The following is a 27630-nucleotide window of genomic DNA, read 5'->3' as shown; positions in this document are numbered from 1 at the left end:
TGTTCCTTTACACAACCTGCTCAGCCGCCATCTTACCCTCAGGTCCATTTCTGACTACAGCACAGTGAGCAGGCAGCCTCTGCTGCACTAATCTTAAAGACTGCAATCTCTACACTTTCCCCTGCTCTCAGAGCAAGTCCGTCTTCACGTGGTGGCCCCCACTTATCACGCAGGCCACCTCATACCACGCAGACGAACACTGCCGCGCTGAGCCTCCTCCCACAGACATCCCTGACTTCCATGGCTCAGCCTTGGTGGCAATGTCTGCCGCCCAAGGCAAGAAGCATGCAACTGCTGTCACAGCACAGCCGCGGCACACGGCCACACACCACGTAGGAAAAGGCAGCTCTCAAGGACTTTCCTCCTCAATCGCCCTTCTCAGCCTCAGCTGCACGCCTTGCACTCGCTCCTCCCCAACTCATCTCTGGTTCTGTCGAGTCCCCGATCAGCAGACAAATATATTATGTGACAAAACTTTTCCTGGAGCGACGCAACATACACATCTACTAACTCTAATAAAGGACCCCACAGCAGCCCAGAGTGTGGATACCACCAGAGTACAGCTTGGTAAACCAACGCCTTTTATTGGGATTACTTACAGGAGCATTCGTGAGGAGTTACAGGAGCAAAAAAGACTCAGACAGCTGCATCACCAAAGCCTACTTTAGCAGTGACAGCTCACAAAAGCTGGGAGCTTGGAGCACAATGCACAGCCTGCAGGCAGCCCAAAGGGTAGAGGGTGGCCTTTCCAGGCGCCTTGGTTGGTCTAAATCTCTTGCAGGCAGCTCAACTGGTTTCTCCTTCCAGGCAGCCAGCCTGGCCTCAGAGTCACTTTTGTATCTTGGGCTTAGTCTTCTTTGCAGCTCTGTTCTGCTGGTCTCAGTGGGACTGCCAGCATTTACTGCTGACTCTGGTTGAGAAGAGGCCTGGTGAATCTGCTCAGTTTCAGGGACTTCCTGAAGCTATTTTCAGTTATTTACCTTCCTGCTTAAGGAGCTTCCCTGCAGGATGGAATGTTTCAGTTTTGGAGGAACTGTGTAAGGTGCTTGCTGCAAAAGCCTAAAGACCTAAGTTCAAAACCCCAGAATTCAGGCAAAGATGCACAGGGTTGTGGGCATCTGTAGTCTCTTGCACGGAGACAGGAAGTAGAAACAGGAGACTGTCTGGAAGCTTACAGGCCAGGTGTGCTGGTGTCCACGCAGTAAACGACACCAAGGTGGGGAAGTGAGGGCGCCAACACTTGTGGCTGTCCTCTCTCACACACGTGCTGTAGGATTGTGTATCTATCTCTATACAGACTTGAGAGGATAGCTAGATCCACCCTGTGCCTTACAGGACCTGAGACCTAAGATGCCAGCCCTGGCTGGGTGTGGTGGTCCAGGCCTGTAGTTCCATCACTCACTGCTGCAGGTCCTTCTCAGCTGCCCAGGGTCACACAGTGAGGCCAACACTCGCTGCTCCAATCCAGGTGTGGTGCTGCACACCGCTAATCCCAGCACTCTGGGGTTGGAGCAGGTGGATTTCTGAGCTGGATGTGGGTCTGGTCTACACAGTATGCTCCAGACCACTGTCTCAACAACAACAAAAACAACAACAAACAAAAAACCCCTGCACAGTCCCATGGTGGAGTTAGAAAACCTCAAACACTAAGCTACTATTTATTTATTTATTTATTTATTTATTTATTTATTTTTGTAAAAAGAAAAAAATTTTTTGAGACGGGCTCCCCCCTGACCGCTGGAGCGTGCTGTATAGGCCAGACAGGTCTGAACTCACATGGAGATGTGCCTGCCTCTACCTCAGGAGTGCTGGGATGGCGGGCGAGCATCACCACACTCAGCTCACCTGGGGCAGACGGAGAGGGCTTCTCTCTTGCCGCCGGCGTGACAGCCCTAGTCCTGACTAGGTTTGTTGTTGGTTTTTTCATAACATTTACTCGCGATGTTTGGCTGCGGGGAAGCAGAGGACGGACAGCTTTTGGAATCAGTTCCCTTCTTCCACCCTGTGAGTCTGGGAGATCAAACTCAGGTTACCAGGCTTGGTGGCGGCCCCTTTGCCCGCTGCTGAGCCATCTCAACAGCCCCTAATTCGTTATTTGTAACGGAGCAACACAGCCCCACAGTGCCCCTCCCCAAACAAATGCCAGACCATAACAATGGTCCCTATCTGCCCCAGGTTCAGAGGTTTGAATAGAAGCAGCAGAAAGCAGACAGACCAGCAGAAAGGAGGGGGAGGGGCGCTCGCGACCCTCCCACCCCACAGACTGGTCACCCCATTGACACTTGTGGGCGGGGCCCCTGCACCGAGTCTCCAGGACATTGATAAAGACACAATGAGCTGGGGTTCCACAGTACTCTGTAAACAGACTTTTCTTTTCCCCACCTCACAATACTGGGATTGTTTCTCTGCTGCGAATGTCTGAGCTGGCCGACTTGTGAGCAGCTGCAGGACTGAGGATTGGTGAGATGCGGACTTAGTGGTGGCACAAATGGAACGGCCATATTGAGACGTACAGAGCTCACAGCCAGAGAAATCACCTTGAGATAAGTCATCGGGGGCCAGTGAGGGGCCAGCAGTTGACCCCTCGCACTTGCTGCCCAACCTGATGACTTGAATTTGACCACACAGATCTGCATGATGCAAGGGCAGATTGCACCCCAAGTTGTCCTGTGACCTCTACACGTAAACTTTGGATAGCATAACATACGCACAGACTAGAAATAATGTAAAAAAAGCTAAGCTGAGAGTCGAAGTGGGTGGGAAGGGCATCTCAGATTGTGGACCGGCAGAAAGGTGTTTCTATGGGGTGGGGTAGACACAGGGCCTCCAACTCGGTCTGGGAGGCATCCCATCTAATTCTGTGGAGTGTTAGTATTACAGACAAGAGCCACCAAGGCTGGCACTTTGAGACTTTCAAATCCAGCAAGTGCAAAGGTCTTAGACTGCCTGGTCCATCAGGGTGAAAGAGAGGAAGCAGGGGTGTGGGGTGGTGCAGATGAAAGCTGAGTGGTGACCTTACTGCAGGCAAGGCCTTGTGGACAGAGAGCTCAGTGATTGGAGCTGTAGTGAATTGGTAGAGCAGTTTTCAAGCATGCAAGGCCCTGGAGGGGTGGGGGCAGACCTCTCACAGGGACAGAAGCACTCAGGCTGGGGAGAGGTGCCCACTGCCAAGCTTGAAATCTGAGTTCAATTCCTGGGACCCACATGGTGGAACTGGAGAACCACCTTCCAAAGCTGTTCTCTGACCTCCACAGTAAAGCATGGCACATGCGCTCACTAAAATGTAATGTAAAGTTGATTTCATTTTGGGGGGCTGGAGAGATGGCTTAGCAGTTAAGAGCACTGGCTGCTCTGGCAGGAAACGGAGGTTCAATTCCCAGCACTCACAGAGCAGGTCACAACTGTCTTATAACTAGTTCCCGGGAAGTCACTGCCCCCTTCTGGCTCATGTGGGTACTGCATGCACACAGGGCTCAAGCATACCTGAAGGCAAAAGACTCATACACACAAAACAAAAACAAAATAAGACTTTTTATCAAAGTTAACATTTTTGAGCTGAGCACTGGTGGCGCACACTTCTAATCCCAGCACTCAGGAAGCAGAAGCAGGCGGATCTGTGAGTTTGAGGCCAGCCTGGTCTACATAGCAAGACTGTCTCAAACTGCTTAAAATTTTGGACAAGGTCTTTATGTAGCCCTAGCTGTCCTGGCCTTACACTCACACAGCTCCGAATCTCACCCCCATGCCACAGACACAATATTTATATTTATATTTATATTGTATTTATAGCTTTGCAAACAACTTTGTGTTCTGGGCTCTCGTCCATACGCGGGTCTTGAGCAGGCACGGGTCATCCACTTTTGCAGAACCGTCCTCTTCCTGCTGAGCGCTTGCTGTCCCAGGCTTTCCTTATTGGTTTGAGGCAGGGGCTCAGCTATTCCGCCCTGGCGGTCCTGGAACCCACTGGATAGACAAAGCTGGCCTCAAACTCACAGAAGTCCGCTTGCCTCTGCCTCCTCAGTTCCAGAATCAAAGGTGTGCGGCACCCTCCTGGCTCGCCCAAACTTTTCCTTTTCTTGAGACAAGCTCTCTCACCCAGAACTGGGCATGACCCACAGTTAAGACTGGATGCCAGGGGTCACCCCGTGTGCACAGGGACATTTAGCTTTTTGGGTTTTGTTTGTTTGTTTAGATAAAAAATTATTAGTACTAATCCCAGCATTTGGGAGGCAGTGGTAGGAGGATCTTTGAGTTCAAGGGAGGTCAGCCTGGTCTACAGAGTGACTTTCAGGACAACCAGGACTACAAAGAGAAACCCTGTCTCAAAAAAATTAATTATTATGGGGGCTGGAGAGATGGCTCAGTGGTTAAGGCACTGACTGCTCTTTCCGAGGTCCTGAGTTCAAATCACAGCAACCACATGGTGGCTCACAACCGTCTGTAATGAAATCTGATGCCCTCTTCTGGTGTCTGAAGACAGCTACACGTACTCATATGTAATAAATAAATAAAATATTTTTTAAAATTAATTATTATTATTGTGGGGGAGGTAAGCAGTGTGGAGGTCAGGATGGCCTTTGGGAGCCATTGTTTTCTCCTTCCACCGCTGGTTCTGGGGAACGAACCCAGGCTGTCAGAGTTTCCTGCAGAGCCATCTGCTCAAACCCTGCTTTGCCTTTGAGCCGGGGCAGTCTGTGGCTCAGCCCACACGTGACCTTGCCATTGCGGATTTTTCACTTCGGATCCTCCCGCCTCTGTCTGCCTGGCTCTGCGGTGCTCAGTGCACACTGCTCTGTTCCGCGTGAGGCTGGAGCCAGCCTGTCAGTAGATAAGCCGTCCACTCACTCAGCCCCAGCCCTCGGTCACTTGTTAAGTGGCCTGCATTTCTGAGGTTTGTCAGTTCCTATGACCCTCACTGCCCTCTGATCCCGCCCAGGTGTCCTACGCACGTCCCAGTTCTGCCTCCATCCGGGATGCCAACCTGTACGTCAGTGGCCTCCCCAAGACCATGAGTCAGAAGGAGATGGAGCAGCTCTTCTCCCAGTACGGCCGGATCATCACTTCCAGAATCCTGCTGGACCAGGCCACAGGTCAGAACGCAGGGAGGGAGGGTGCGCTGGACCAGGGTGTCCCCAGGGGAGATCATATGAGAAGGTACAGAGAGACTGATACCCTTGTACCCCGGCAGGTGTCTCTCGGGGCGTGGGATTCATCCGCTTTGACAAGAGGATCGAGGCAGAAGAGGCTATCAAAGGACTGAATGGGCAGAAGCCACTGGGTGCTGCTGAGCCTATCACGGTCAAGTTTGCAAACAACCCAAGTCAGAAGACAGGGCAGGCCCTGCTCACCCACCTGTACCAGTCCTCTGCTAGGCGCTATGCTGGTCCCCTGCATCATCAGACACAGCGCTTCCGGTGAGCCAGAGTCCCCAGACCCCAGGCCAGGTGCCTCAAGCCTGCAGCGGCTCTCCCTGAGCCTGCTCCCTGCAGAGAGTGGGGACCCAAGGACACCCCACCAGCAGGAACATGGTCTAGTACATAGGGCAGGAGCTCAGTGTGTGCTGGCAACTATACTTGTCCAACTGAGGCTGTCTGTCTGTCTCCCCTAGCCCGCCCCTCATGTCTTAGTTATGGTTTCTATTGTTGTGATAAAGCTATGTCAAAAAGCAGTGTGAGGATAGAGGGGTTCATTTCATCTTACAGCAGATAGTCACCGTGAGGGGCACTCAGGGCAGGAACTGGCAGTGGGAACTGAAGCAGGAACCATGGGACACTGCTTACTGACCTGCTGTCCATGCCTCGCTCAGCCAGGTCCCACTGCACAGAGGTGGCACAGCCCACAGTGGGCTGGCACGGCCCAGTCAATCAAGAAAACGCCCCTCAGACTTGCCCACATGCCAGTCTGATGGAGGCAGCTTCTTGATTGAGGGTCCTCCTCCTAGTCTGATGGTGGCATCTTCTTGATTGAGGGCTCTCCTCTTAGACGACCCTCTTGTGTCCAACAAATAACAAAACAGTAAGCAAAAAACCTGAGGCACAGCCTGGACATCCTGTCTGTCTCTCCTGCTCTGCTTCTCTCTTAGTCTCTCTGTCTGTGCCTATTTCTTTCTCTCCATGTCTCTGTTTCTCTTTCTTTTCTTGCCCCTCCTTTTCTCTCTTTCCGCTCTCTGCCCACACATGGGTTCCCCTGGGCCTCAGCTTCCTCATGGATGACACCACAGCCAAACATGGTAGCCGGCTAGAACGGCTTGTGCTGGGCATTTTACTGCGAATTCCTCACCCCAGAGAGAATGTACAAGCCCAGAAGGAGGTTTGAACCTAGGATCCGAACTAGTCACTCTCAGGCTCTCCCAAGCGGGAGATCAGTGGTAGACCTGGGATGGCCCAAGCTCCCCATCCTCCTGCGGGCGCAGGACCCGAGGGAGCCTGAAGAACAGGACAAGGACATTCAGCCTGGTGGCAGCAGAGATAGTAAGAAGCAGTCCCAAATGAGCGAGGTTCCGTGCCAGGCGGTGTCCAGCAGGGCTGGGAGCAGGCGGCGGGGGCAGGGCCCTGCTGAAGGCTGTGGGGGTGGGGAGGACTGGCTGTCACATCACAGGGGGTGGGTCACAGGCCACTCTGACAGCTGCTTCTGCCTCCACAGGCTGGACAATTTGCTCAACATGGCCTACGGAGTCAAGAGGTAACAGTGCCCTGCTGTACTGTCTCCATCCCTCATAGCCCTCTTCCCTTGATGACCATCCTCTAACCCCTGCATGTACCTTGTCTCTGGGACCCTGGGTAGCCATTTCTTCCTGTCATGACTATGAGCAGAGCAAATGTCTAGAGAAAGCAGCTATAGGAGGGTCATGGAAGGCTGTTGCTTTCCACATTTCTTTCTTTTTAATAGTAATTTTTGAGTTTTTTAAAACTTGTTCATTTTTATTTCATATGCAATGGTGTTTTTGCCTGCATGTATGTCTGTGTAAGGTTCAGAAGCCCTGGAACTGGAGTTACAGACAGGCGTGAGCTGTCGTGGGGGTGCTGGGAATTGAACCTATGCCCTTTGGAAGAGCAGCCAGCCAGTGTTCTTGATGGGCTGAGCCATCTCTCCAGCCCCTCACACACCTCTTTTTATCATCTCAACAAAAGTAGGCCTTTGTGGTCCCTAGTTCCCACATTAACCCTCTGAGAGCCACTGACAACTACTTGTTTTGGTGCTAGGACAGGACCTCAGGACTTCTGCATACCAGGCCTGCACTGAGTCATGGCCCCAGCCCCTCACTGGGGGATTCTAAGCAGGGGCTCCATAGCCATTTCCTAAGCCCCACATAGCAGCTACCGTTGTTGACTTTCTCAAGTTCTGTGGAAGGCTCCCCTGCCTCCCCCCAGTCACTATGATCCGTGAGCGCTTCCTAGCTTCATCAACAACCCTGCTCTTGGGAAAGGTTCCATATTGATCGTGTCACAAGCCGTTGGGAGTATGCGGAATATCAAAGGCTGGGCTTGAGGCCAAGGGGTACAGCATGGCCCAGGCAGGTGTGATCCTCTTGAACATGACTTGAGACAGAACACAGGGCTTGGCACATAATAAAAGGTGGCCACATATCAATTCTGTCGCTGATGTTCCTGGTCTCAGCCCCATGGGAATGAGATGTGTGAGTGGTGCTCAGGGCAGTGCAGGGCCAGCATAAGAGATGACGGTGACTCAGGAGAGGCCTGGAGATCACCTAGCTGTCACCTAGTGAAAGACTCAGAGCAGGGTGACTTAGTTCTGAGGGTAGGGAGTCAGTGGCAATGTAGTTCTCTGTCCTTTGACTCATTTAGTTAACAACCAACCAACCAACCAAGTGTAACCTGACAGGTGAGACAGCCAAGAAAACAATGTCAGGAACATGGTGATGACCTCAACAGTTGTCCTCCTTACCCATCAGGACTCCTTGGGACACAAGGACCTGTCACGAAGCTTGACATGGAAACCTGAATATGTCTTATTTACTTATATTTCTACTTGTTTGTTTATACGGTTGTTTATGAGATGGGGTTTCACTGTGTAGCCTGGTGTCCCGGAACTCACTCCATAGACTAGACTGCCTTGGAACTCACAGGAATCCACCTGCATCAGGAGTACTGGGATTAAAGGCATGTGCCATGGGCCTAGATGATGATGATGGTGGTGGTGGTGATGATGGTGATGGTGATGATGGTGATGGTGATGGTGGTGGTGATGATGGTGATGGTGATGGTGGTGGTGGTGGTGGTGGTGTGGTTATCATCATCATTTTGTACTGGAGAGGAGACTCAAGGCCTTTTGAATAGGCATTAAAGAGCACACGCCCAGCCCTCTTTGTATCTCCTGACCCAGGCCCTCATGTAGTGCTGGCAGGTCAGCAGCCCCGACTGAGCATGTCCTTGAACGCCCTGCTCCCTCTGCCCTCCCTCCTGAATGTGAGGTTGCAGGTATGCTCAGCTTATCTTCTTACTTTTTATTTTGAGCTTGTGATTCTCCTGCCTCTGCCTCCCAATGACGAGCCTGTACCATCAGACCAGCTTCTTCTTCATGACTTCACAGATAGATTTGTCCTTTTTTTTAGATGTTAGTGACCTCAGCATATGATCTATTTTCTATAAATGGAGAACTTTCACCTTTTTCCTTAAAGAAACATTTGACCAGTTTCTTGTAGGCATCTCTAAATCACCAATGTTAACCATTAACTAATTAAAATAAGGGTCCCTTCACATAGAGCCCATGAGTTTAGACAGTCTGACAGTCAAATAGCTAAGTGCTAATGGGAAGGTAGCGTATACTGCTTGAATACACTGCAAACAACGTGACACTCCATCAGCTGCTCAAAACAGCACAGTCTTTTCTTTGATTCTCCTGAATTACCCTCTTTACTTTTCTTCCACCTCCTCTCCTACCCCCTTCCTTTTTTCTAGACAGAGTATTACTATGTAGTTCTGGCTGGACTTGAACTCACAGAAATCCCCGTCTCTGCCTCCTGAATGCTAGATGTGCTACCACATAAGGCCTTTTGCTACTGCTTCCTCCTCCTCTTCCTCCTCCTCTGTTTTGAGGTTTATTTTAATACAAGTTCTCACATATCCCAGGCTGACTTCAAACTTGAGGTATGGATGAAGAGGGCATTGAACTCCTCACCCTCCTATCTCTGCCTGCCAAGTGCGGAATGACACACAGAGCCATCCATCACCATGTCTGGCTTTCTGTGAAGTAGAGGCAGGGATGGGACAGTTGGGGCTGGGGAGATGGCTCGATGTAACACAGCGTAAGGACTTGGGTTCAGATCTCCAGTACCCGTGTAAAACCCAGGAGACAGATCAAGGGTCAAAGTTTGTTTTGAGATAAGGGTTTGCTCTGTGACTCAGCTTTCCAGGAGCTGGAGTTATAAACCTCAGCCACATTCAATTTGCAACTTTAAACTTACAAAGGGGGACCAGCAAGATGGCCAAGAGCGTAAAGGACTTGCCACACAAGCCTGACCACCCGAGGTCAATCCCCAGAAGCCACATAAAGGTAGAAGGAGAGAACCAACTCTACAGACTCGATCTCTGACCTCCACATGTGTCATGGCGTGTGTACTCCCTTCCCACCAGACAGACACACACACACACACAAATAATAATAATAATAAAAATATAATAAAAACAATAAAACTATATTAAAATTTCTAATGACTATATCTTCTGATCTTTATAACTCAAAAGGCAGATTCAGGAAGATTACAAATTAGAGGCTAGCCTGGGCTACATGGTGAGACCCAGTTTAAATTAGCAATAATCGCGCTTTAGATAAACCTCATTGGTTACAATACTGCCACTGCACAAAGCTGAGACCCAGTTTCAAAAAAGCCAAAACATGGGCTGGAGAAATGACTCAGAGGTTAGCACTGGCTGCTCTTGCAGAGGATCCAGGTTCAGTTCCCCAAAGCTACCTGGTGACTCACAGCCATCTGTAACAACTCTAGTTCCAAATAAGCATGCATTTCAAATAAATACATGCAGGCAATCGCACATAAAAACAAAATAAGCACAAACTGGGCATCCCACCCACCTTCAGGCTCAGTACTAGGGAGGATCTCTGAGTACAAGGCCAGCCTGGTCTATATATAGTTCCAGGGCAGGCAGAGCTACAAAGCAGCATTGTCTGGAACAACCAAAATAAACAAATAAATCCAAAATATAATTTTGAAAAAGCTTAAACAAGCAAACAAAACCAATTTGTGAACTGTTTGTTTCTGGAAATTCCCATTTAGTATTTTCAAACCATAGGCAGACATGGGTAATTGAAACTGGAGGAAGAGAGACTTCGAGTCAGGAGGGACTGCTGTTTATGTTTCAGACAGAAAAGACCAGAAAGGCACACAGATGAGGAGGGAGGCCATTTTCTAGCATCAGAGGCGGGGGCTGGAACCACTAACTGGGCTCAGCTTCTGTAGGGCCAGTTTCCACTCATGTAGGGTAAGTCAAAATGGAGTCAGTTGTCAGGCAGGGCTAGTATATGCTAGGTTCCTTCCCTAGGACCACACCATGGAGGCTATGGCAAGAACTGCAGTCTGGTTTGAGGCCAGCATTGGGTACAGATTCAGTTTCTCTCGTGTCTTCTCTCTCTCTCTCTCTCTCTCTCTCTCTCTCTCTCTCTCTCTCTCTCTCTCTCTCTCTCTCTCTCACACACACACACACACACACACACACACACACACACACACACACACACCACACTACACCACACCACACCGTTGGTTTTACAAAGGTGGAACTGGGGATGTAGCTTGGTCAGAAGAGCGTTTGCCTGGTATGCACAAAGCTTTAGGTTTCATTTCAACACTGTATGAGCCAGGTGTGCGGTGTCTTAGGCCAGGTGAAAGGTGGCTCAGGCCAGGTGTGCAGTGGCTCAGGCCAGGTGTGCAGTGTCTTAGGCCAGGTGAAAGGTGGCTTAGGCCAGGTGTGCAGTGGCTCAGGCCAGGTGTGTGGTGACTTAGGCCAGGTGTGCAGTGGCTTAGGCCAGGTGTGCAGTGCCAGCTTTTGAGAAGTATTGGCAGGAGAAGCACAAGTTCAAGATCAGCAGGCAGGAAGGAAGAAAACACAAAAGGAAGAAGCCACCCATGGCTACATGGCAAGCAGCAGCCCATGTATGTATACATATAGCCAACTGAGCTGTACCGAAACACCTAGTGAGAAGGTGTCCCTAGGGGAGAGTTAAAGGTCATGAGATCAGGATAAACATGGCACTTAGGGTCAAGGGCAATATCTGCAAAGCTTTGGAGGTCAGGGGCCGGTGTCTCAGTGGGGTGAAAGACAGGAAACGGGGTCACCACCAGGTTAAGACGTACAAGGGTCTTATCTACATAGCACACACGGTATGGGGTTCTCCCCGTGGGGGAGTCGGAGGCATGCTGGGGATCAGGGCAGAGCCCGCGTGACCCCCAAAGTAGTCCCCTGTCGCTCATCGCCAGGTTCTCCCCAATCGCCATCGATGGCATGAGCGGCCTGGCAGGCGTTGGCTTGTCTGGAGGCGCTGCAGGCGCTGGCTGGTGCATCTTCGTGTACAACCTGTCCCCAGAAGCGGATGAGAGTGTGCTGTGGCAGCTTTTCGGACCCTTTGGGGCGGTCACCAATGTCAAGGTCATCCGCGATTTCACCACCAACAAGTGCAAGGGTTTCGGCTTCGTCACCATGACCAACTACGACGAGGCCGCCATGGCCATCGCCAGCCTCAATGGCTATCGCCTGGGCGAGCGTGTGCTGCAGGTGTCCTTCAAGACCAGCAAGCAGCACAAGGCCTGAGCATTACCGCCCTCCCTCCCCGGGCAGCAGAGAGAGAGAGAGAGAGAGAGAGAGAGAGAGAGAGAGAGAGAGAGAGAGAGAGAGAGAGAGAGAGAGAGAACAAACCAAGAGCAGGCAGACCACACACCTGCAAACACACCACAGGGTGAGCATCCGGACGGGGAGGGTCTGCAGGGAATGAGGGAAGGGTGTCCCCACCCTGTTCTCCTTGCTTTCCCCACCCCAGGCTGGGGCTTGTTCACTCTCTCGTCTTGGTTTGGTTCATGGTGATGGCTTTTGTTTCTTTTTTCGGCTAAAAACAAAAAGAAGAAAGCAGAGAGGAGACCCCCATCCCACCTCACCCTCACCACCCTGCACGGGATGGCTTAGGGGACACAATGGTGCCCTACTCAGGCCTCCCTTGCCCAGGCCTGTCCTATACCAAGAGAAAGGGGAGGGAACAGGTTTAAAAATCCCCAAAACAGCAAAAACAAAAAACAAAAAAACAAAAAAAAAAACAAAACATGAAAGAGGGGTGTGGGCATCCCCATCCCCGCCCTAGTCCCTGGGCAGAGAACAGGGAGCAGGGTTGGGGCAGAGCAGGAAGCAGGAAAAAAAGGGTGGGGTGGGGTGGGAGGGGAAGAAAAACTCTATTTTTGTAAAAAGGGAAAAAGACCTCGTGGAGAATTTTTACTGGGGATTCTTGAACTTGAAAAAAAATCACAAAAAAAGAAAAAAAAAAAAAAAAAAAGAAACTATTTTGGCAAGTTATGTTTACCAACTACTGGGGCAGGGGTGCAGGGAGCAGGGCTGAGGCTGAGAGTCCATTGGGCCGGCATGCACACACACACACACACACACACACACACACACACACACACACACAAGCATGCATATATGTGCTCGCACACACACACACATACATACATAAGCAAACATGGCCACAAACAGGAAGGACATACACATGGACCTTGGGAACACAGATACACAACACATAGGTACAGAGACATTTCAGGATACATTCAGGAAGGTTGACCAAATCCACACCAGAGGACAGAGACACACGGGCAGAACATTGGCGCTGCATAAACATTGAAACAGACATTGGCTGCTTGTCCGCAAAACCATGTGATGTGTGAAATCCACTGTGACAGATCCATTTGGATGCACGAATCTGGACACCAGTTCCCACTGAGAGCTGGGGATATAGCTCAGTTGGTAGAGCACTTGTATAGCTTTCATGAAGCCTGGGTTCGTCCCCAGAACTGCATAAACCTGGTGTGGCACACAGACCTCATTCATTCTAGTGCTCAAAAGGTAGAGTCAGAGCAGGTCAAGACTAGCTTTGGCTACATAGTGAGTTTAAGGTCAGCCTGGGCTACATAAGACCCTGTCTCAAAATGCAAAACCAAATAGGTCACCTAGAAACATACAACACCCAGGGACACACGCCCATATCCACAGCATCCTACAGGCCCAGACAAGGTGTTCCTACTTAAGACCCTGACCCAGTTATTTCCTCCAGCCAGGCTGGTCCAGCCACTTCTCCCTGGGCCCCCAACAAGCCCCAGACCTGGGTTCTCTGCACAGACTCCTTAGTCCACCAGGGGCCTCCCTGCTGCCCAACACACAGGTGTACACACATGGCGTCCATGCATCCAAACACACAATACCTCGTTCTACTTTGGCACCACCGTGGGCTGGAGGGGGCTCTCACTCCCCACAACACTGAGGCCAAAGGACCACCCCTGTCCCTGGGGCTCAGCCTCCCTGGGTCCAGGGGGGAGGTCTGCAGTCTCCTCCCTCAAGTAGGGCCAGAGTGCTCCCTACCCGAAAGCAAGCACCCAGCACACTCCACCAGACCCAGGGGTGGATGGGCCCAAGGTGTTCCTCCATCCCTTCTACTTGTCGCCCTCTTTTGATTGTTGGGTTTTTTGTCTTTTCCGGATTGTGGGGGAAGCATGGATGCAGCCTTTGTGAGCCCCAGCCCTGGCTTCTGAATGGACTTTGCAGCCATACCCCACACACACCCTGACTTTTCATTCTTTTATGCAAGTTCCAACAGAAGCCACAGGCTGGAGCCCTGGGAGCCCCAAACCTTCAACCCACCCCTCAGTGGGCCCAGTCACAACCAAGAATCGTGAAGCCCTCCCCCCGCCCCCCACTCTACACTCTAGGTTCTAGTTGCTTTCTTCCGGTGTCCTCTGCGTTTGGTGTCTGGCCACGGCCCCATTTGAGCGTCCGACTCTCTCTCCCCACCCCTCCGTGTTGTTCTTAACCGTCTGTGGAGTTTCTGCTGCAAGGAACAAAAAGAAAAAAAAAATTAAAAAAAGACCAAAAAATAAAAAATGAAAAAAAAAAGAAGGAAGGAAAGAAAACTCAAACAGAAAATGAAATATAGCAAAAGGAAAGAAAAAAAAAAAAAACCACACACAAAGACGATTAAAAAAAAAAAAAGGAAAAAAAAAGATAAACTGTCACCAGTTAACTTTCTTGTACTTTTTTGCTGAATTTAGCTTCATGTAGTTTTAACTTATTGCTATGTTAACTATTTATTATCCTTGTTGGCCTGTAAAGACCTTTGTGTATATTTCTGTTCTTTCATGAGTTTGCAAGTTGAAGGGAGCTGTTCCTTTTCTTTCAGTTTTGCTGAGATGTGGTTATGCCTAATTTATTTATACAAGGGGAAGTGGAGTCATTAAAGTAATAATTATTAATAACAGTAATGGTAGCTGAGTGCCCCCCGGGGGTGCCGTGGGCTCCAAGGGGTGGGGTCCCCACAGCTGGCGGTGCCCGGGGCTCTCAACGGGATTGTTTTGCTATTGTCTTGAGAAGTTTTTCTGTCTATTTAGCTGGTGAATTCTAGCTTGCTCTCGATACACCGAACCTATTTATTCTGGTGGTTTCTAAGTCTGCCCTTACCCTCCCCACTCCCTCCCAGCAGGACAGGGACTCCCCCGCCTCCAGGAGGGTTCAACCCCTTCTTTCCCTGCTGTTTCTGAGGTCTCCCCTGCCCTCCACACATGCTGGAGGCATCCGAGCAATAAGGGCTGGGTTTGTCCCCCACCCTGGGGGGAGGATGAGCTCTGAAGAGGGGGCACCTCCCCCCACCCCCTCCCACCAAGGCCTAGGTCCCTGCTGCCTCCAAGACTGGAAGGAGGGGACTTTTTTTCTAGGACACAAAGCTTAGCCCAGACAGGCCCCCTCCCTGGAGGCCAGTCCCCCAAGAGGGCCAGGCCAGGGGCTCCCAGGGAGAGGGGCCCTTGGGTCTTCCAAAGTCCCGGGGGGCTAGGGGGTAGGGCCAGTGGGAAGAGGGCTCAGCCCCCCCAACCCTTCCTTCATCCTGTTTATTGGGAAAGTTTCAAACCATGACAGAGTCTATGTTGGAGGTGATATAAAGAACTGTAGAAAAAAATCATAAAACAAAAACCAAACCTCAACCCGAACCCAAGAACACTTCAAGTTGCGTTAGACATTTCTTACCGAGCCCCAGGCCTGGCCGCGGTAACTGACTTTTACATGGGATTCTTTAACTGTTTGTACTTTTCATGCCAGAAAATAAAAAGTTCAGAATCTTAAGTCTCAGGAGCTCTGTGTGCCACTGTGGGTGGATTGGTGGGTCTGCATGTTGGGACACTGGGGAAGGAGGCGTGGTCTCTAATAATAGCCTCCACTTGGCCTGGGAAGTCAGAAGCCTACTATCTACCCATCAATAGGTGTTAGGCATCCTCACTGTCAGCTGGGCTGTGTGATCTAGCAGGATCTGAACATGGCTGCTTCCCAAGTGTTAATTTTGCAGATGTGAGGGAACAGATGTGGGCCTGATGCTGTTCAAGGGCCCGTCCTTCTGGCAGGAGCCTGAGGCTGCTGCCCACACTCCATCTGTAGTCAGTAAGCAGAGATAGCTAGGGGGTTAGGGTGCTTACACCAAGCCTGACCTCAGCTTCATCCCCACAACTACAGCCAGAGCCTTGTCTCTGAGGCAACTGTAGATCCTGTCAGGCTGATAGCAGTTACCACCACAGTCCTCTACTGTCTGCTCACTTGTCCAGTTCTCACCCCCAGATAAGGGCAGACCTAGCCTGGCTTACTTACAGGCTCATGCCTTGGGAGACTGGGGCAGGAGTCAATCTGAGGCTAGTCCAGACTACATAGTGAAACCAACAGAAAAAATAAAATTAAAAACAGCCACACAGTGTGGACAAGTCACATTTATTGTTCTGAGGTCACAGGTCAAGTCATACATCCATCTCCCACCAGCTAGGGAGACAGGGGTGAGGTGGGGTGCAGGGATTAACTCCTCTCAGGAATCCAAGGTAGGTGAGCTCATTATCCATCTCTGGAGGCCGCTGGGGCCTCAGGAACATGGCTTGGCTAGCCTGGGCCAGAAGTGGGCCTTAGAGCCCCTCGGGTTCCTGCTGCCTGGAGAATGGCCAGGGACCCCGGGGTGGGCAGGCACTGGTCCGCAGACTATGGGATCGGTAGACTATCTGTAGGCCTTGAGGTTCTAGGAAAGAAGACAGATGGGGGCTGGGATGCAGTGACTGCAAGAGCACGCAGGAAGCCCCAGAGTCTGCCCCAGCACTGGAGAACAGCGGAGCTCAGCAGACAAACAGCCCTGGGTTCAGTCTTCAGCACCAGGAACCCTGGGCATGGTGGTGTAGCCGCTCACAGCAAGCCTGGACTACGTAACAAAACTGTTTTAAGAAGCATTTGGGAGGCCAGCCTGGTCTAGGAAGGAAGGAAGGGGAGGAAGGAAGGAGGGAGGGAGGGAGGGAGGGAGGAAGGGAGGGGAGGGAGGGAGGGGGGGGGGGAGGGGGGGAGGGGGGGGGGAGGGAGGGTTGGGGCGGGGAGGCCGGAGGACGGCAGGCAGGCAGGGGGGCAGGCAGGCAGGCAGGCAGGCGAGAGCTGGCCAAGATGATTGGTAGGTAATGGAGACACATCAGGCATACGCCTTTTATCCTAGCTCATGGGAGGCAGAGGCAGGTGGGTCTCTGGGAGTTTGAGGTCAGCCTGGTCTACATGGCAAGAACCAGAGACTACAAGTGAGACCCTGCCTACAGGGCACTGGTCAGGAATGCAGCAGCATTTAGACACTGCAGCAGCAGAGGCCTCGCCTCCTTACCCGGCTACAGTTCATCATGGTCTCCATCAGTGGGTGCTTCTGGAGGCGGCTCTGGGCAGGCTGCTGGTGTCATCAGCTCCATGAGGTACTCGCAGCGACTGGGCTCTGTGGTACTGGTCACCACAGTCTCCTTGCCACACAGGAGGCGTACCTGGGGTTGGAGCAGAGCAGGAGGCATGCTGGACTGAGCTGCTCAGGCCTGGGTCCCCACAGCCCCGGGGGGCCCGGGTCGGCACTCACTGTGGTGGAGCGGTTGGGGCCCTGCCAGCAGCCTGTGCCCTGCTCGTACTTCATTGCGCTGAACTTGTCGTCATCTGGGCCAGCCCAGGAGCCCCATGTACTACGGGAGAGAACAGGAGTGCTGAGTGCTGGCCAGCAGGTGGTTGGGGGCAGGAGAAGGGTAGCAAATCTCAAGCCACTCACCCCAGACTGGTCGGGGAGCCCCCATGTTTGGGTTTCTGGGAGACGAGTTTGAAGGGGCAAAGCCGGTAGACATACCTAAGGGCAGGGAGGAGAAGGGCGAGAGCCTCCTTAATATCCAGGCTCACGGGCACTTTAATGCCTTGCACTCTGCCTTTGTCCCCTTTTGAGACAGGGTTTCATGTAGCCTAGGCTAACCTCAAATATGCTCAAGTATCTGAGATTGGCCTTGAACTTAGCGCCCTCCCTGCACCCACCTCAGGTGTGCACCACTGTGCCCAGTTTAAAGAGGAGCTGGGGATGGAGCCCTCCTGCCTCTGCCCTTCAGTGACAGGGCACAGATAGAAGCCATGGGTTCTTGTCTGTCCAGTGTCCACCCCCGCACTTTCCTCCCTGATCCCACCCCCACCCCTCCAGTGCCAGGACGTACTCATTGGTGGTGAGCTCGTAGCATTGGCTGTAGAGGTATGCAAACTCTCCAGAGGGACCGAAATCAAAGGAGATCTCTTGTTCCAAACTCCTGGAAAAGCAGGTCAAAGTGGTGAAGGTGGGGAGGCCATGAGAGCCCAACACAGAAGGACCCAGGCAAAGGGAGGGAGGGCCCAACTGCATGGTGGGTAAATAAGGTTGAACTTCAGGCCCTGCAGGGACCAGGCTGGCACCTCCTCCAAGGAGTTGGTGGTAGACTATGACTGGGCAGGAGAGACATCGGTGGCACCCATACCTGATGGACTCCTCCATCTCTTTCAAGGACCGTTCGACCTCCTCAAACTTGTTCCGGGCCTCTTGTGCGGCTGAGGGAAAAGAGATCAGAGTGGGCCCCAGTTTCACGCGAAGAGAACGGGACCCCACAGAGAATGGGACAGCTGCCTCTTACACTCTGGGTCTGTCCCCAACAAGGCAGGCCCTCTAGGCCTGGCCAGCTGCAGAGTGAGCCCCCTCTGCTGTTTGTGTCTCTAGAGTACACAGCTAGGGCTCCTGGGGCCTGGCTGAGCCCTGGTGTGTTATGGGTGCTACAAACAAGTGCAGCCCATGAGGAAGGAGGCCTCTCAGGCACGGGAGCAGCATCCACAGCAAGCGGGGATTGCAGGGAAGGGAGCGCACCTTCCGTGCAGACAGACCTGCTCATGTTCGGTGGGCTCATGCCGATGGGAGGCTGGATCCCTCCCATCCAGATCCTCACTCACCATCGATGATAGCCTGTGTCTCCTCATCATAGGGTGGCATCTTCTCATCCTCAGCAGGACTGGGAGGCTGTAGGGGCTGCTGTGGGGGCGGGACCTCCTAGGGAGGGGGCAAGGCCCAGTCAGCAGGCAGCCCCACTTAGCCGTCTGCCCATCATTCTCCCAACACACACCTTGGGCTGCTCCCCCTGCACCTCCTCCTCCTCCTCTTCCTCTTCTTCCTCTGGCTCCTCCTCCTCCTCTTCCTCTTCTTCTGTGGGTGGCAACACTGGCAGCTTTTCTTCTTTGGGTTCGGTGACCTCAGGAACAGGTACGTCAGTAGGTGGGACCTGGCAGACCCAGAAGTGTGAAGACCAATGCTGAGGGCTCGGGAAGCAAGCTTATCTCAAGGCTAGGGACCCTGGCTCATACATCTGGAACAGGTGACTTCCACAGGGGACTGGGTGGCAGCATAGGAGGTGGTGTTTTTATGAGGGGTGGCGGCAGGACCACTTCCCCTCCTCTCCCCACAGACCTCAGAGCGGTACTTGTCCCTGATGGCAGCCCAGACACGGTCATAGAAGGAGGTAGTGTCAGTCTGTGTGTCTCCACTGAGAAGAGCCTGTATGAGTTGGGGTGGGGTCAGGGTCAGGGCCTCCACACCCATACACCCTGCCCCAGGCACTCACAAGGAAGGACCAGGCCACAGTAGAGGGGCCTGGTACTCTGACCAGGAAGGGGAGAACTGCCCTGAAGAAAGGAGGAACCAGGGATTGGGAAGTGAGGGGACATCAGGACAAGATACAGGCACACAGAGACACTGTGCAAGAGTGCCCCATACCCTAAGGCAAGGTCAGGAGGGGCAGGGACGGAGAGAGGGGCAGAGCTAGGATGGCAGGCAGACAGGGAAGACAGAGCTAGAGCCTAGGGACGTGTGTGAGACTCCCACTTTGAGGCGCCATGTAGAAGGGCAGTAGGGTGGACAAGGATGGGAACAGGTTCCGCACTGCCCTGCTACTGGTCCAGCATCATATGGTCTCTCACTGACGTGAAGAGCCTCACTTCAGTCCAACAGGAACTCATCATCAGAGCTGGCCTGCCCTGGCCCCTCACCCTGCATTCCCTCTAGGCTAATGGCGGACAAGGACAGGCTAGGTACCTGGGCCTCCTCCTCCGACAGTCCTCCATCTCCATCTGTGTCCAGCTCTGGGTGAGTCTGTAACTCAGCCAGTGAGACCCTGAGGGCAGACAAGGAAGTGTGAGACTCTGCTGGGACCTCTAAAGTGAGAGTGGGGGCTCAGCTGAGAGAGGCAGGGTCTAGCCACTCCCTTAGAAGAGACCTAAGGCACAGCTGGAGGAGTGGCCTTGGAAGACATCTAGACCCTGTATCCTGAATCCTCTTCCTGATCCACCCACCTCTGCCCGTGTCAACACCTCAAAATCACCCAATGCCGACTGGCAGTGACAGGTCTCACGATCGGCTCTGGAGACCAGGCAGGAATTCTGTAAACTTGAGACCAGCCTGGCTACACGCTGAGGTTGAGGCCGGGTTGGTTAGACCGGCCCACCCGAGTGGGCAGTACAGTCACACTTACAGCCCATCCATGTTGTCGTCCAGTTCCTGGAAGGCACTGGCTGCCAGCTCCTGTTCCCGCCGGGCCTTGGCAGCAGCCTGCTGCTCTGTGGAGGGAGCACTCTGTCACCATGTGCAACAATGAGCCAGATCTATCACCTCCAAAATCTGCCCTCAGCAAACATGGAGCCCTACGTGAACCCAGCCTACACCGGAGTGCTGGGCACAGGTCTGGACTTGACAAAGGTCCGTGCCCTCTGTGGGGAGGATGGACTTAGGAACAGGATCAACAGGTGAGGGGCCACTGAGATAGTTCAGCAGGTACAGAAGCTTGCTGCCAAGCCTGACAACCCGACTTCAGTCCCTGAGCCCCACATGGTAGAGGGCAGGCACTGACTCCTGCAGGTTGTCCTGACTTCTCCATGTGCACTGTGGCAGGCACATACCTTCCCATCCCATCCCACCTACCCACAGACAGACAGATGTCAAATGAGGAGTGGGTACAGCCTGGGAGGTGAGGAGTTGTGAGGAGTCAGGGCTGGGAAAGCCAGGGCAGCAGACGGATGCGCCCACTGCCTGCCGTCGAGGCACCTGGGAGGGCTCTGTGCAGCTGGCAGAATCACAGCGGCCAGAGGACATCAGGGCCATCTGAACCAGTGCAGCTGCTCACTGCTCAGAGCCTGCAAGGCCCTGAGGAATCGGTCCTAGCAGGAGCCTGCCCCTAGCAGGACTCTGAGCACCCTTCACCTAGCTACCTGTCTTTTCTGACTTGACTCAGGGTCTTGTGTACCCCAGGCTGGTGTAGCAGAGGCTGGCTGTGAATTTTTCTTTTTCCGTTTTGCATAGGGTCTCACTATGTGGCTCTGACTGTCCTGGAACTCACTCTGTAGACCAGACTGGCCTTGAACTCACTGAGCTGAGTGCTGAGATTAAATACATGCACCAATACACCTGGCTGACTCTGAATTCTTAATCCATCACAGAAGGGCTGGAACAGGAGTCCCCAAGGCCTGGCTCTCTCTCTCTCTTTTGTTACAGATAGAGTCTTGCTATGTGGGCCAAGTTAGTCTGGTAATTATAACCCTCTTGCCTTAACCCTCCCCCCGCAGGAGCTAGGATGACAGACAGGTACTGTGCTGGCTGACATCAGCAGAACCAAAATCAAAGTTAAGGTGGGGGGGCAGGGAGCCAACAGGAGAGCTCTAATCACCTCAGGAGTATGGCATCTTCTCAGAGACAGGCTGGGTCAGAAAAAAGCAGGCATCCATCCTCTGTGCAAACTGAAGGCTCAGTAGAGTGGTAGAGCCCCTACCCAGAATCCCTCAGTGAGGGAGGATAACAGCAGTGGGAGTGCAGGGGCTGGCCAAGCAAGGATTCATTTGCTACATATTGCTCGAGAGGTCAAGGATCTCAAACCCTCAACTTGGGCTTAGGAGCCCTGGAGGGGAAGGTCCTCAGCACCAGACAAAAGGAAAATAATCTCTAGGAAAGGACCTTGCATCCACGGCCACAAACACTGATTCCTACGTTCTCTGCAGCTGAAGATCAACACAGAGGTAACTAGGCACACAAGGATGAGCCATCATGATAATTTAAGAAAACACACAACTAACCAAACAAAAAAAGTAGAAACATTCTGCAGGGTCAGGAGTTCCAGGTCTTCCTCATCTGGATAGTACACTGAAGGCCAGCCTGGGCTACACAAGACCCTGCCTCAAGAAGTAGAAGGGGATGTAAGAGCACCTGGCTAGCTCACACGGGGCCTGTGTCGGGGACAACTCCACAGGACTTAGAGTCCCCAGTCCTGAGCCTCCTTTCCAGTCAGGGCCAAAGCGCTGCCCTCAGCTTACCTTCCCACAGCTTCCGGTGCTGGTCCTTGGCCTCCTTCTCTGGCCTCTCTGCTTCCTCTTTCGCTGTCCGCAGCGTTTCTACCTGGTCTTCCAGAGACTTCTTTCCAGCCTGAAGCTCAAGAAGCTTACTCTGCAGAAAAAGTGGCAGGCGAGAGGCCAGGTCTACCTCAGCTTTGTTCTCTCTTCCCAAAACACCCACATCCCAGGGTGACGCTCTCTGAAGAGCCCAGAAGCTTGATGCAGGCCATGATGCCCCGTGAGACTAGGACCACCTATCCCAACCCATCATTTAAACTTTACTTTCTTCACAAGTCACTTTCTTTTTGAAGGACACTGTGACAGTTGGAGGACAGCACATAGGAGTCAATTCTTTCCTGTCCTGGGAATCAAACTCCAGTCACTAGGCCTGCTATCAAGTGTTTTACCCCCCCCCCCAACCCCCAGCCACCTCACACATCCCCTGTCCTTTCCCACCCTAAAACTCAAGGACGACATTCAGACCCCTCCCCCACCCATTTTCAGTTCTTCACACATTCACTGCTTTCGACCTGGAACACTTTCCATGGCTGACTTAAATTACCTACAGATTGTAGTTAAGATAGCCCCTCCTCCAGGAGATCTCCATTTCCTGCCTCCAAGATGGGTGAGGGTAACCATGCAAGAAAGCTCTTGATACCCAGGGTTCCTGAGCTTCCCTCTCTAACATGGACATGACCCCCTAACGATCTAGCATTCTGAGGCATGCACAGGTCTGGTTCTACTGCACGGCACCCAGTACACTCTGAGTAACTATTTATGTTCTGAGAAGCAACAGGGCTGGGAGTTCAGAACAGGTGTGACGCTCCTCCCTAGAGCTCCGGAGTGCAGGCTGGGGTGTGGCTCAGTGGGAGAGCACTGTTTAGCAGGCTGGGGTTGTGACTGTGAGTGTGCCTGCCTAGCTTGTACAAAGCCCTGGGTTCCATGTTTAACACAAAAATAAAAGAAAGTGACGTGTAAGCATGGTGGTGGAAGCTTTTAATCCCAGAACTCAAGAGGCAAAGGCAGGTGAATCTCTGTGAGTTTGAGGCCAGCCAGAGCCACACCCTGGGATCAGGACCAGGGCCTTCTCACCTCCCCGGGAAGATAAAGGTTACACAGAGCTAACCTAACCACCCAGCTTCCCCAGATCCCCAGAATCTGAAAGGGCAATCACTGCCCACTGAACTTAGCAGGGGCCTCCACGATTCAGAGACATTCTCCAACCACAGGGGTGGGAGAGAAGAACCTGCAATCTCTCCATCAGAGAGGGAGTCCTGTCTTCGCACATTGGGAAGGACACCCCAAGCACTGCTACTGCTAAACCAAGGATGAGCCAAGGCCATGGTGGGCAAGGGAGAAACACAAGCCTCAGAATCCTCAAGTGTTTACCACTCTGAGCCAGCGTGGCACTCTCTACTGAAATGAAGCTTTCCCCAGAGCTAGGGTGCTGACAACTGCCAGCCTAGGTCACAGGCAGTGGAGCTGGAGATGCAAAGAGCTTTCTGTCTCTAGGAGGTAGCACTTGTGTCTCATAGGCTGAAAGCTCGCACTTGGGAAATGCCCAGCCAAGCACTCACCATGGATTAAAGCAGACACAAGGTCATCACAGCCCAGAATCAAGTGTACACTCTGTCTGCATTTACCCACCCCGTCACTCAAGGACCCCAGGCCCAGGCAGTCGTACCAACGGGTCTCTCTGGTCCCTCACCTGCTTTTCTTCCCGAGCTGTCTTCCACTCCTCAATGAGTATCTTCTTGAGACGGAACCCTTCTCGGGTGACCTCGGCCAGCTGCTGCAGGGACTCTTTTTCCTTGCGACCCTTCTCTCTGGGGTTGACACACACAAGTACCATTAAAGACACCCAGGACCCAGCAGGTTCGTTCTTTCCTGAGGGACCTGGGTCACCTGCTCCAGCTCCATCCCCTCATGCTGAGAAAGGGAAGAGAGAGAACCCTCCTCAGCCTGCCCCTCCAGGTTCTTCTGACCACAAAGCCCTCAGCTCTATCCCTGAGAAGTCAGAGAACACGCAAAGGCTTGCCTGTCCTTGGGCTTACAAGACTATCTAGGAAGTGGTAAGGAACAGGTTTGGAGGTTAGGTCCCAAAGTGACCAAGAGGAGGAAGAGTAAGTCCCATGCACAGGTTAAGGTTGGTCATGCTGACACATATCTTTAACCCCAGTACTTGGGAGGCTGATCGTTGTGAGTCTGAGGCTAGCCCAGTCTATATAGTAAATACCAAGCCAGCCAAGGCCACAGAGTAAGACCCTGTCTCACAACAAAACAAAAAGTCAAAACCAAAACCAAGAGCCAGAGGTCTGTGAGGTGTGGTGACAAACACTTGTAATTCCAACACTCAGCACGGACAAGCAAGAACAGAAATTCAAGGCTATAATGGCCGGCCAGCCAAGTCTGAGGCTAGTCTGGGTTTCATGAGCCTCAAAAACTAAAATAAAGCCCAATGGGGCAGCACACAGCCCTGAAAAGACAGAGGCAGAGGATCATCTACAAGTTCCAGACTGCCCAAGAGAAGCTTGAGACCCTGTCTCAAAAAGCAAACCGGGGCCCGGGGAGATGGCTCAGTGGGTAAGAAAGCATGGAATGTAAGCTCGAGGGCTAGAATTCAAATCCCCAGCACCCGCCAGAAAAAGTGAGTGGTGGCCACGGAACCCCAGCCCAGCCGTAGGTGGGCTGGAGACAAGGGGATTGCTAGAATTTGCTGGCAACTAGCCTAGCTTAAAGATTAGTGTAAGACTGTCTCAAGGGATAAAGAGGGAAAGAGCAAGAAACCCAACATGTCCTGCCAGAATTGACACACACACATCTGTACACGTGTGCTACACTTACACACACCCCACACAAACACACAAAAAATAGACTAAAAAATAGAACAAGTATTGAGACAGTTAACCAAAACGAGAGCTCGACTTCAATTTTGCCACAAACACAAGTCAAGTCATCCGTCTTCCTGCACGTACTGCCTCTCTTTGTGCAGGGTTTCCGTTTGTGCGCTTGTTTTGAGACAGGTTCTCTGGGAGGCCAGGCTTCAGACTATGTAGCCAAGGATGCGTGTGAGCTTCTGATCTTCACCAGCCTCCCCACCCCAAGGGCTGTGATCACAAGCCTTCGCCCCCACCTCCCATTTCTAAACAATCTCAACTACCTTATCATACGCAGAGGGAAGGCCGTAATGTGGGGATCCCAAGGGGCATGACCACTGGATTCACAAAAGGCGCCACAGTGGCGTAACCTTACAATCTTAGCGTTCAGGAGGTTAAGGAAGGAGGCACTGACTGGGTACCCAAAGGGAGAGCCTATCTCTAAAGAAACAAGGGAGGAGCGGGAGAGGTATCACTCACTGATCTTCCAGAGGACCTGAGTCTGGCCTCTAACTCCAGGTCCAGGGGATCATGCAGCCTCCTCTGACCTCCGCAGACATGCGTGTGGGTGGCATATACTCTCCCTCTCACACACACATACATAAAAATAAACCTGCCTCTCGAGTGCTGGGCCTGGAGAGGTGTGCCACCGTACACAGTAAATGACAATGAATCTTAAAAGGCAAGGGGAAGAAGGAAGCAGGCAAGGAAGCAACCTTACTTCCAAGCATAGGCTGCCAAGGTGCAGGGTGGCCCAGGCCCCCCCGGGTCCCCACCCACCTGCAGGTGTTCTCACAGACGGTGCCACTGTTGTACTCGTCCGTCCCATCACAGCAGTCTGAAGTGGAGGGAAGGGCTGAGATCAGAGCGGGCAGGGCCTCTTCTGGCTGGGCAGGCCTCCTTCCCCAAATCCTAGGAGGACCCGCACTTACCACACACCCCATCATTGACCCGGCTAGAGAGGATGTACAAAGGCTTATACCCAGTGTTGGTGCAGTGAAAGCTGCCATTGGGACAAGCAGCTGTGCCTGTAGGAAAAAAAAAAAGAAAGTTTTTCGAGTGTCCTCTAAGCCAGACATGTCATATCTATTCATGGGGAGCTCCAGAAACTAGGTGTGACTCTGGGGCGTGTCTGTAATCCCAGCACTTGGGAGGTGAACGCAGGATGATCTGTGGTCCAGGTCATTCTCAGAGTCTCTGTGTACAAGGCCAGCCTGGACCACTGGAGAGTGTGTCTCCCAAACAAAAATAAACCAAGGAACAATCGAGAAACTGTTTCTTCAGGGACTTGCAACAGAATCCTCCAGTAACCCCCAGCTTCTCCTAAGGCCCTTCAAAAGTGCCTGGTCACCCCCTGACCCCCGTCCACTCCTCTTTGCCTTCATCAATCCCTAGAAGGCCATTCAGCTTCCCTCTCACCACTGAGAGCGTCTCGCCGCTGAGAGCATCTTATGTTGGCTCTTCCTTACTAGAAAACCTCACCTCCTCCTGGAAGCCATCCCTGGCTCCCGCAATGACATTGGCTGACTTGGTCATAAACCTGACATTTGTTCTTTTATCAGGGAATGGAAACCAGGGCTGGCGCCTACAAATTCTACCCCTCAGCTAATCCAAGTCAACAGGGATCTCGTTTCTGTGCCTGCTTCCACTCACTGAGCAGGAAGCAACGGGAGGATGAGACCTAGTTCTTAGGGGGCACCTGCTCTTAGCAGGCTCAAAGAACAAACGCGAAAGCTCACCAGGCTCATCAGAACCATCCTTACAGTCGCAGTAATCATCGTTCACCTGATCGAAGGGGATAGTGGCTGTGCCATCCAAACACGTGAAAGGTTTAGATTCGTCATAGAAGTGATGGTCTGGTGAGGAAAACAAGAGGCTCAGCTCAGATCTTCTGAAATAAATACCACCTCTGTCCTACCCACTCACCAGTAGAAATGAAAGCTACGGGAAACGGAGGAAAAAGGCTAGAAACGCCCCTCCCAACCACCTTTGCTATGCACAAAGACTCACTGCTGAGGGAAACGCCCCGGGGTCTCTTAACTTCTACTGCCCAACAGAGGGGTAGCAGCAGCAGCAGCAGCAACATCCCGTCCGGGCCGAGACCGGAAGTGTGTTCTGCGGCAGGAAGATACGCGATGTCCTTTTACTGTAGAAAAGAATGAGGCATCTGATCACTGGGAGAGGGCAGCTTATCCAAAACCGACCTCACCACTGCTTCCGGATAAGGAGGGCTCAATCGGAGTTGGAAGTGCAAGGGCAGGGGCGTCTCTCCACCTCGAACCAGTGGAAGAATCTCAAAGTGAACTCAAAACCATAGGTCTCTGTAAAGGGGTGAAATGGACACCTCCCGCCAAAGGCTCAAAGGATTTACAATCCCTCCACACCACCCACCCTGCTGCAGCCTATAAGAAGTCAGGATGCCTTCCCCCCACCTCTACTTCATCACCTACACGAGGCAGAAGCAAAGGTCAATAGCCACCACACCAGGTTAGCTCAGCAGCCACGGTTCCTGCAGCAGAAAGAGAACGGAACGCTCTAGGGTACGTCACTTCCGTTTTGCTCACCACGCTTGGCGAACGGCAACTCGGGGACGCCATGTTAGGAGTGGCAAGAGTGCGAGTGCCAGAGCTGAGGCGGCCATCTTGAGTAGGAACGTGAAGACCTAGCCTTAGAGAGAGCACGATTGAAAGTGTAGCGCTTAATGGCGGCGTAACGTGCCTCCATCTTGGAAGTGGCGAGTTTCTGGCCACTGCCGGCGAACTCTCAGGAGGGGGAGGTCACGTGACCGAAACGATCGCGCCTCTCTTTTGCTGGGCCTCCTTGCGGGACCGCCCCTCCGAACC

At 52.5% G+C, this 27630-nt stretch overlaps 2 protein-coding genes and 1 pseudogene across 3 annotated transcripts in view; 1 reads left to right on the top strand and 2 right to left on the bottom strand.

Moving 5' to 3' along the window:
* Elavl3 (ELAV like RNA binding protein 3) overlaps positions 1 to 12524 on the top strand; it is a 34091-nt gene extending 21567 nt beyond the window's left edge. The window contains exons 4-7 of the mRNA XM_032911349.1: positions 4937 to 5090; positions 5189 to 5414; positions 6643 to 6681; positions 11453 to 12524. Of these exons, the coding sequence (XP_032767240.1) occupies positions 4937 to 5090; positions 5189 to 5414; positions 6643 to 6681; positions 11453 to 11783 (750 nt within the window). The 3' untranslated portion in view covers positions 11784 to 12524. The remainder of the gene's footprint in view (positions 1 to 4936; positions 5091 to 5188; positions 5415 to 6642; positions 6682 to 11452) is intronic.
* On the bottom strand, positions 9644 to 9828 carry LOC116908451 (annotated as a pseudogene).
* A 3431-nt stretch (positions 12525 to 15955) lies between the features above and the next one.
* Positions 15956 to 27414, bottom strand: Prkcsh (protein kinase C substrate 80K-H). 2 transcript variants are annotated; one of them, XM_032911345.1, is made up of 18 exons: positions 27238 to 27414; positions 26798 to 26933; positions 26527 to 26643; positions 25720 to 25815; positions 25568 to 25625; positions 23620 to 23737; positions 21894 to 22023; positions 20066 to 20150; positions 19630 to 19708; positions 19006 to 19092; positions 18665 to 18820; positions 18495 to 18591; positions 18032 to 18101; positions 17738 to 17827; positions 17311 to 17385; positions 17128 to 17227; positions 16888 to 17038; positions 15956 to 16269 (listed from the first exon to the last, which is right to left on the bottom strand). In XM_032911345.1, exons 2-17 carry the CDS (start codon positions 26871 to 26873, stop codon positions 16892 to 16894), a joined length of 1581 nt encoding a protein of 526 aa, XP_032767236.1. In that variant the 5' UTR covers positions 26874 to 26933; positions 27238 to 27414; the 3' UTR covers positions 15956 to 16269; positions 16888 to 16891. The 2 variants fall into 2 exon arrangements, with proteins under 2 accessions (XP_032767236.1, XP_032767237.1); XM_032911346.1 differs by having other exon boundaries at positions 18686 to 18820.
* Positions 27415 to 27630: the final 216 nt, after the last annotated feature.

The sequence above is a fragment of the Rattus rattus genome, chromosome 8 (assembly GCF_011064425.1).
Source record: "Rattus rattus isolate New Zealand chromosome 8, Rrattus_CSIRO_v1, whole genome shotgun sequence".
Lineage (NCBI taxonomy): Eukaryota > Metazoa > Chordata > Mammalia > Rodentia > Muridae > Rattus > Rattus rattus.
This window is presented reverse-complemented; position numbering and strand designations above follow the sequence as displayed.

Coding starts and splice junctions, on each gene's coding strand:
- Prkcsh (XM_032911345.1), bottom strand. CDS start 26,873: ATGTTGCTGCTGCTGCTGCTGCTACCCCTCTGTTGGGCAGTAGAAGTT. Junction 25,816..26,526: donor GGATGGTTCTGATGAGCCTG/GTGAGCTTTCGC, acceptor TTTTTCCTACAG/GCACAGCTGCTTGTCCCAAT. Junction 17,039..17,127: donor GCCCCAACCGCTCCACCACA/GTGAGTGCCGAC, acceptor CTCCAACCCCAG/GTACGCCTCCTGTGTGGCAA.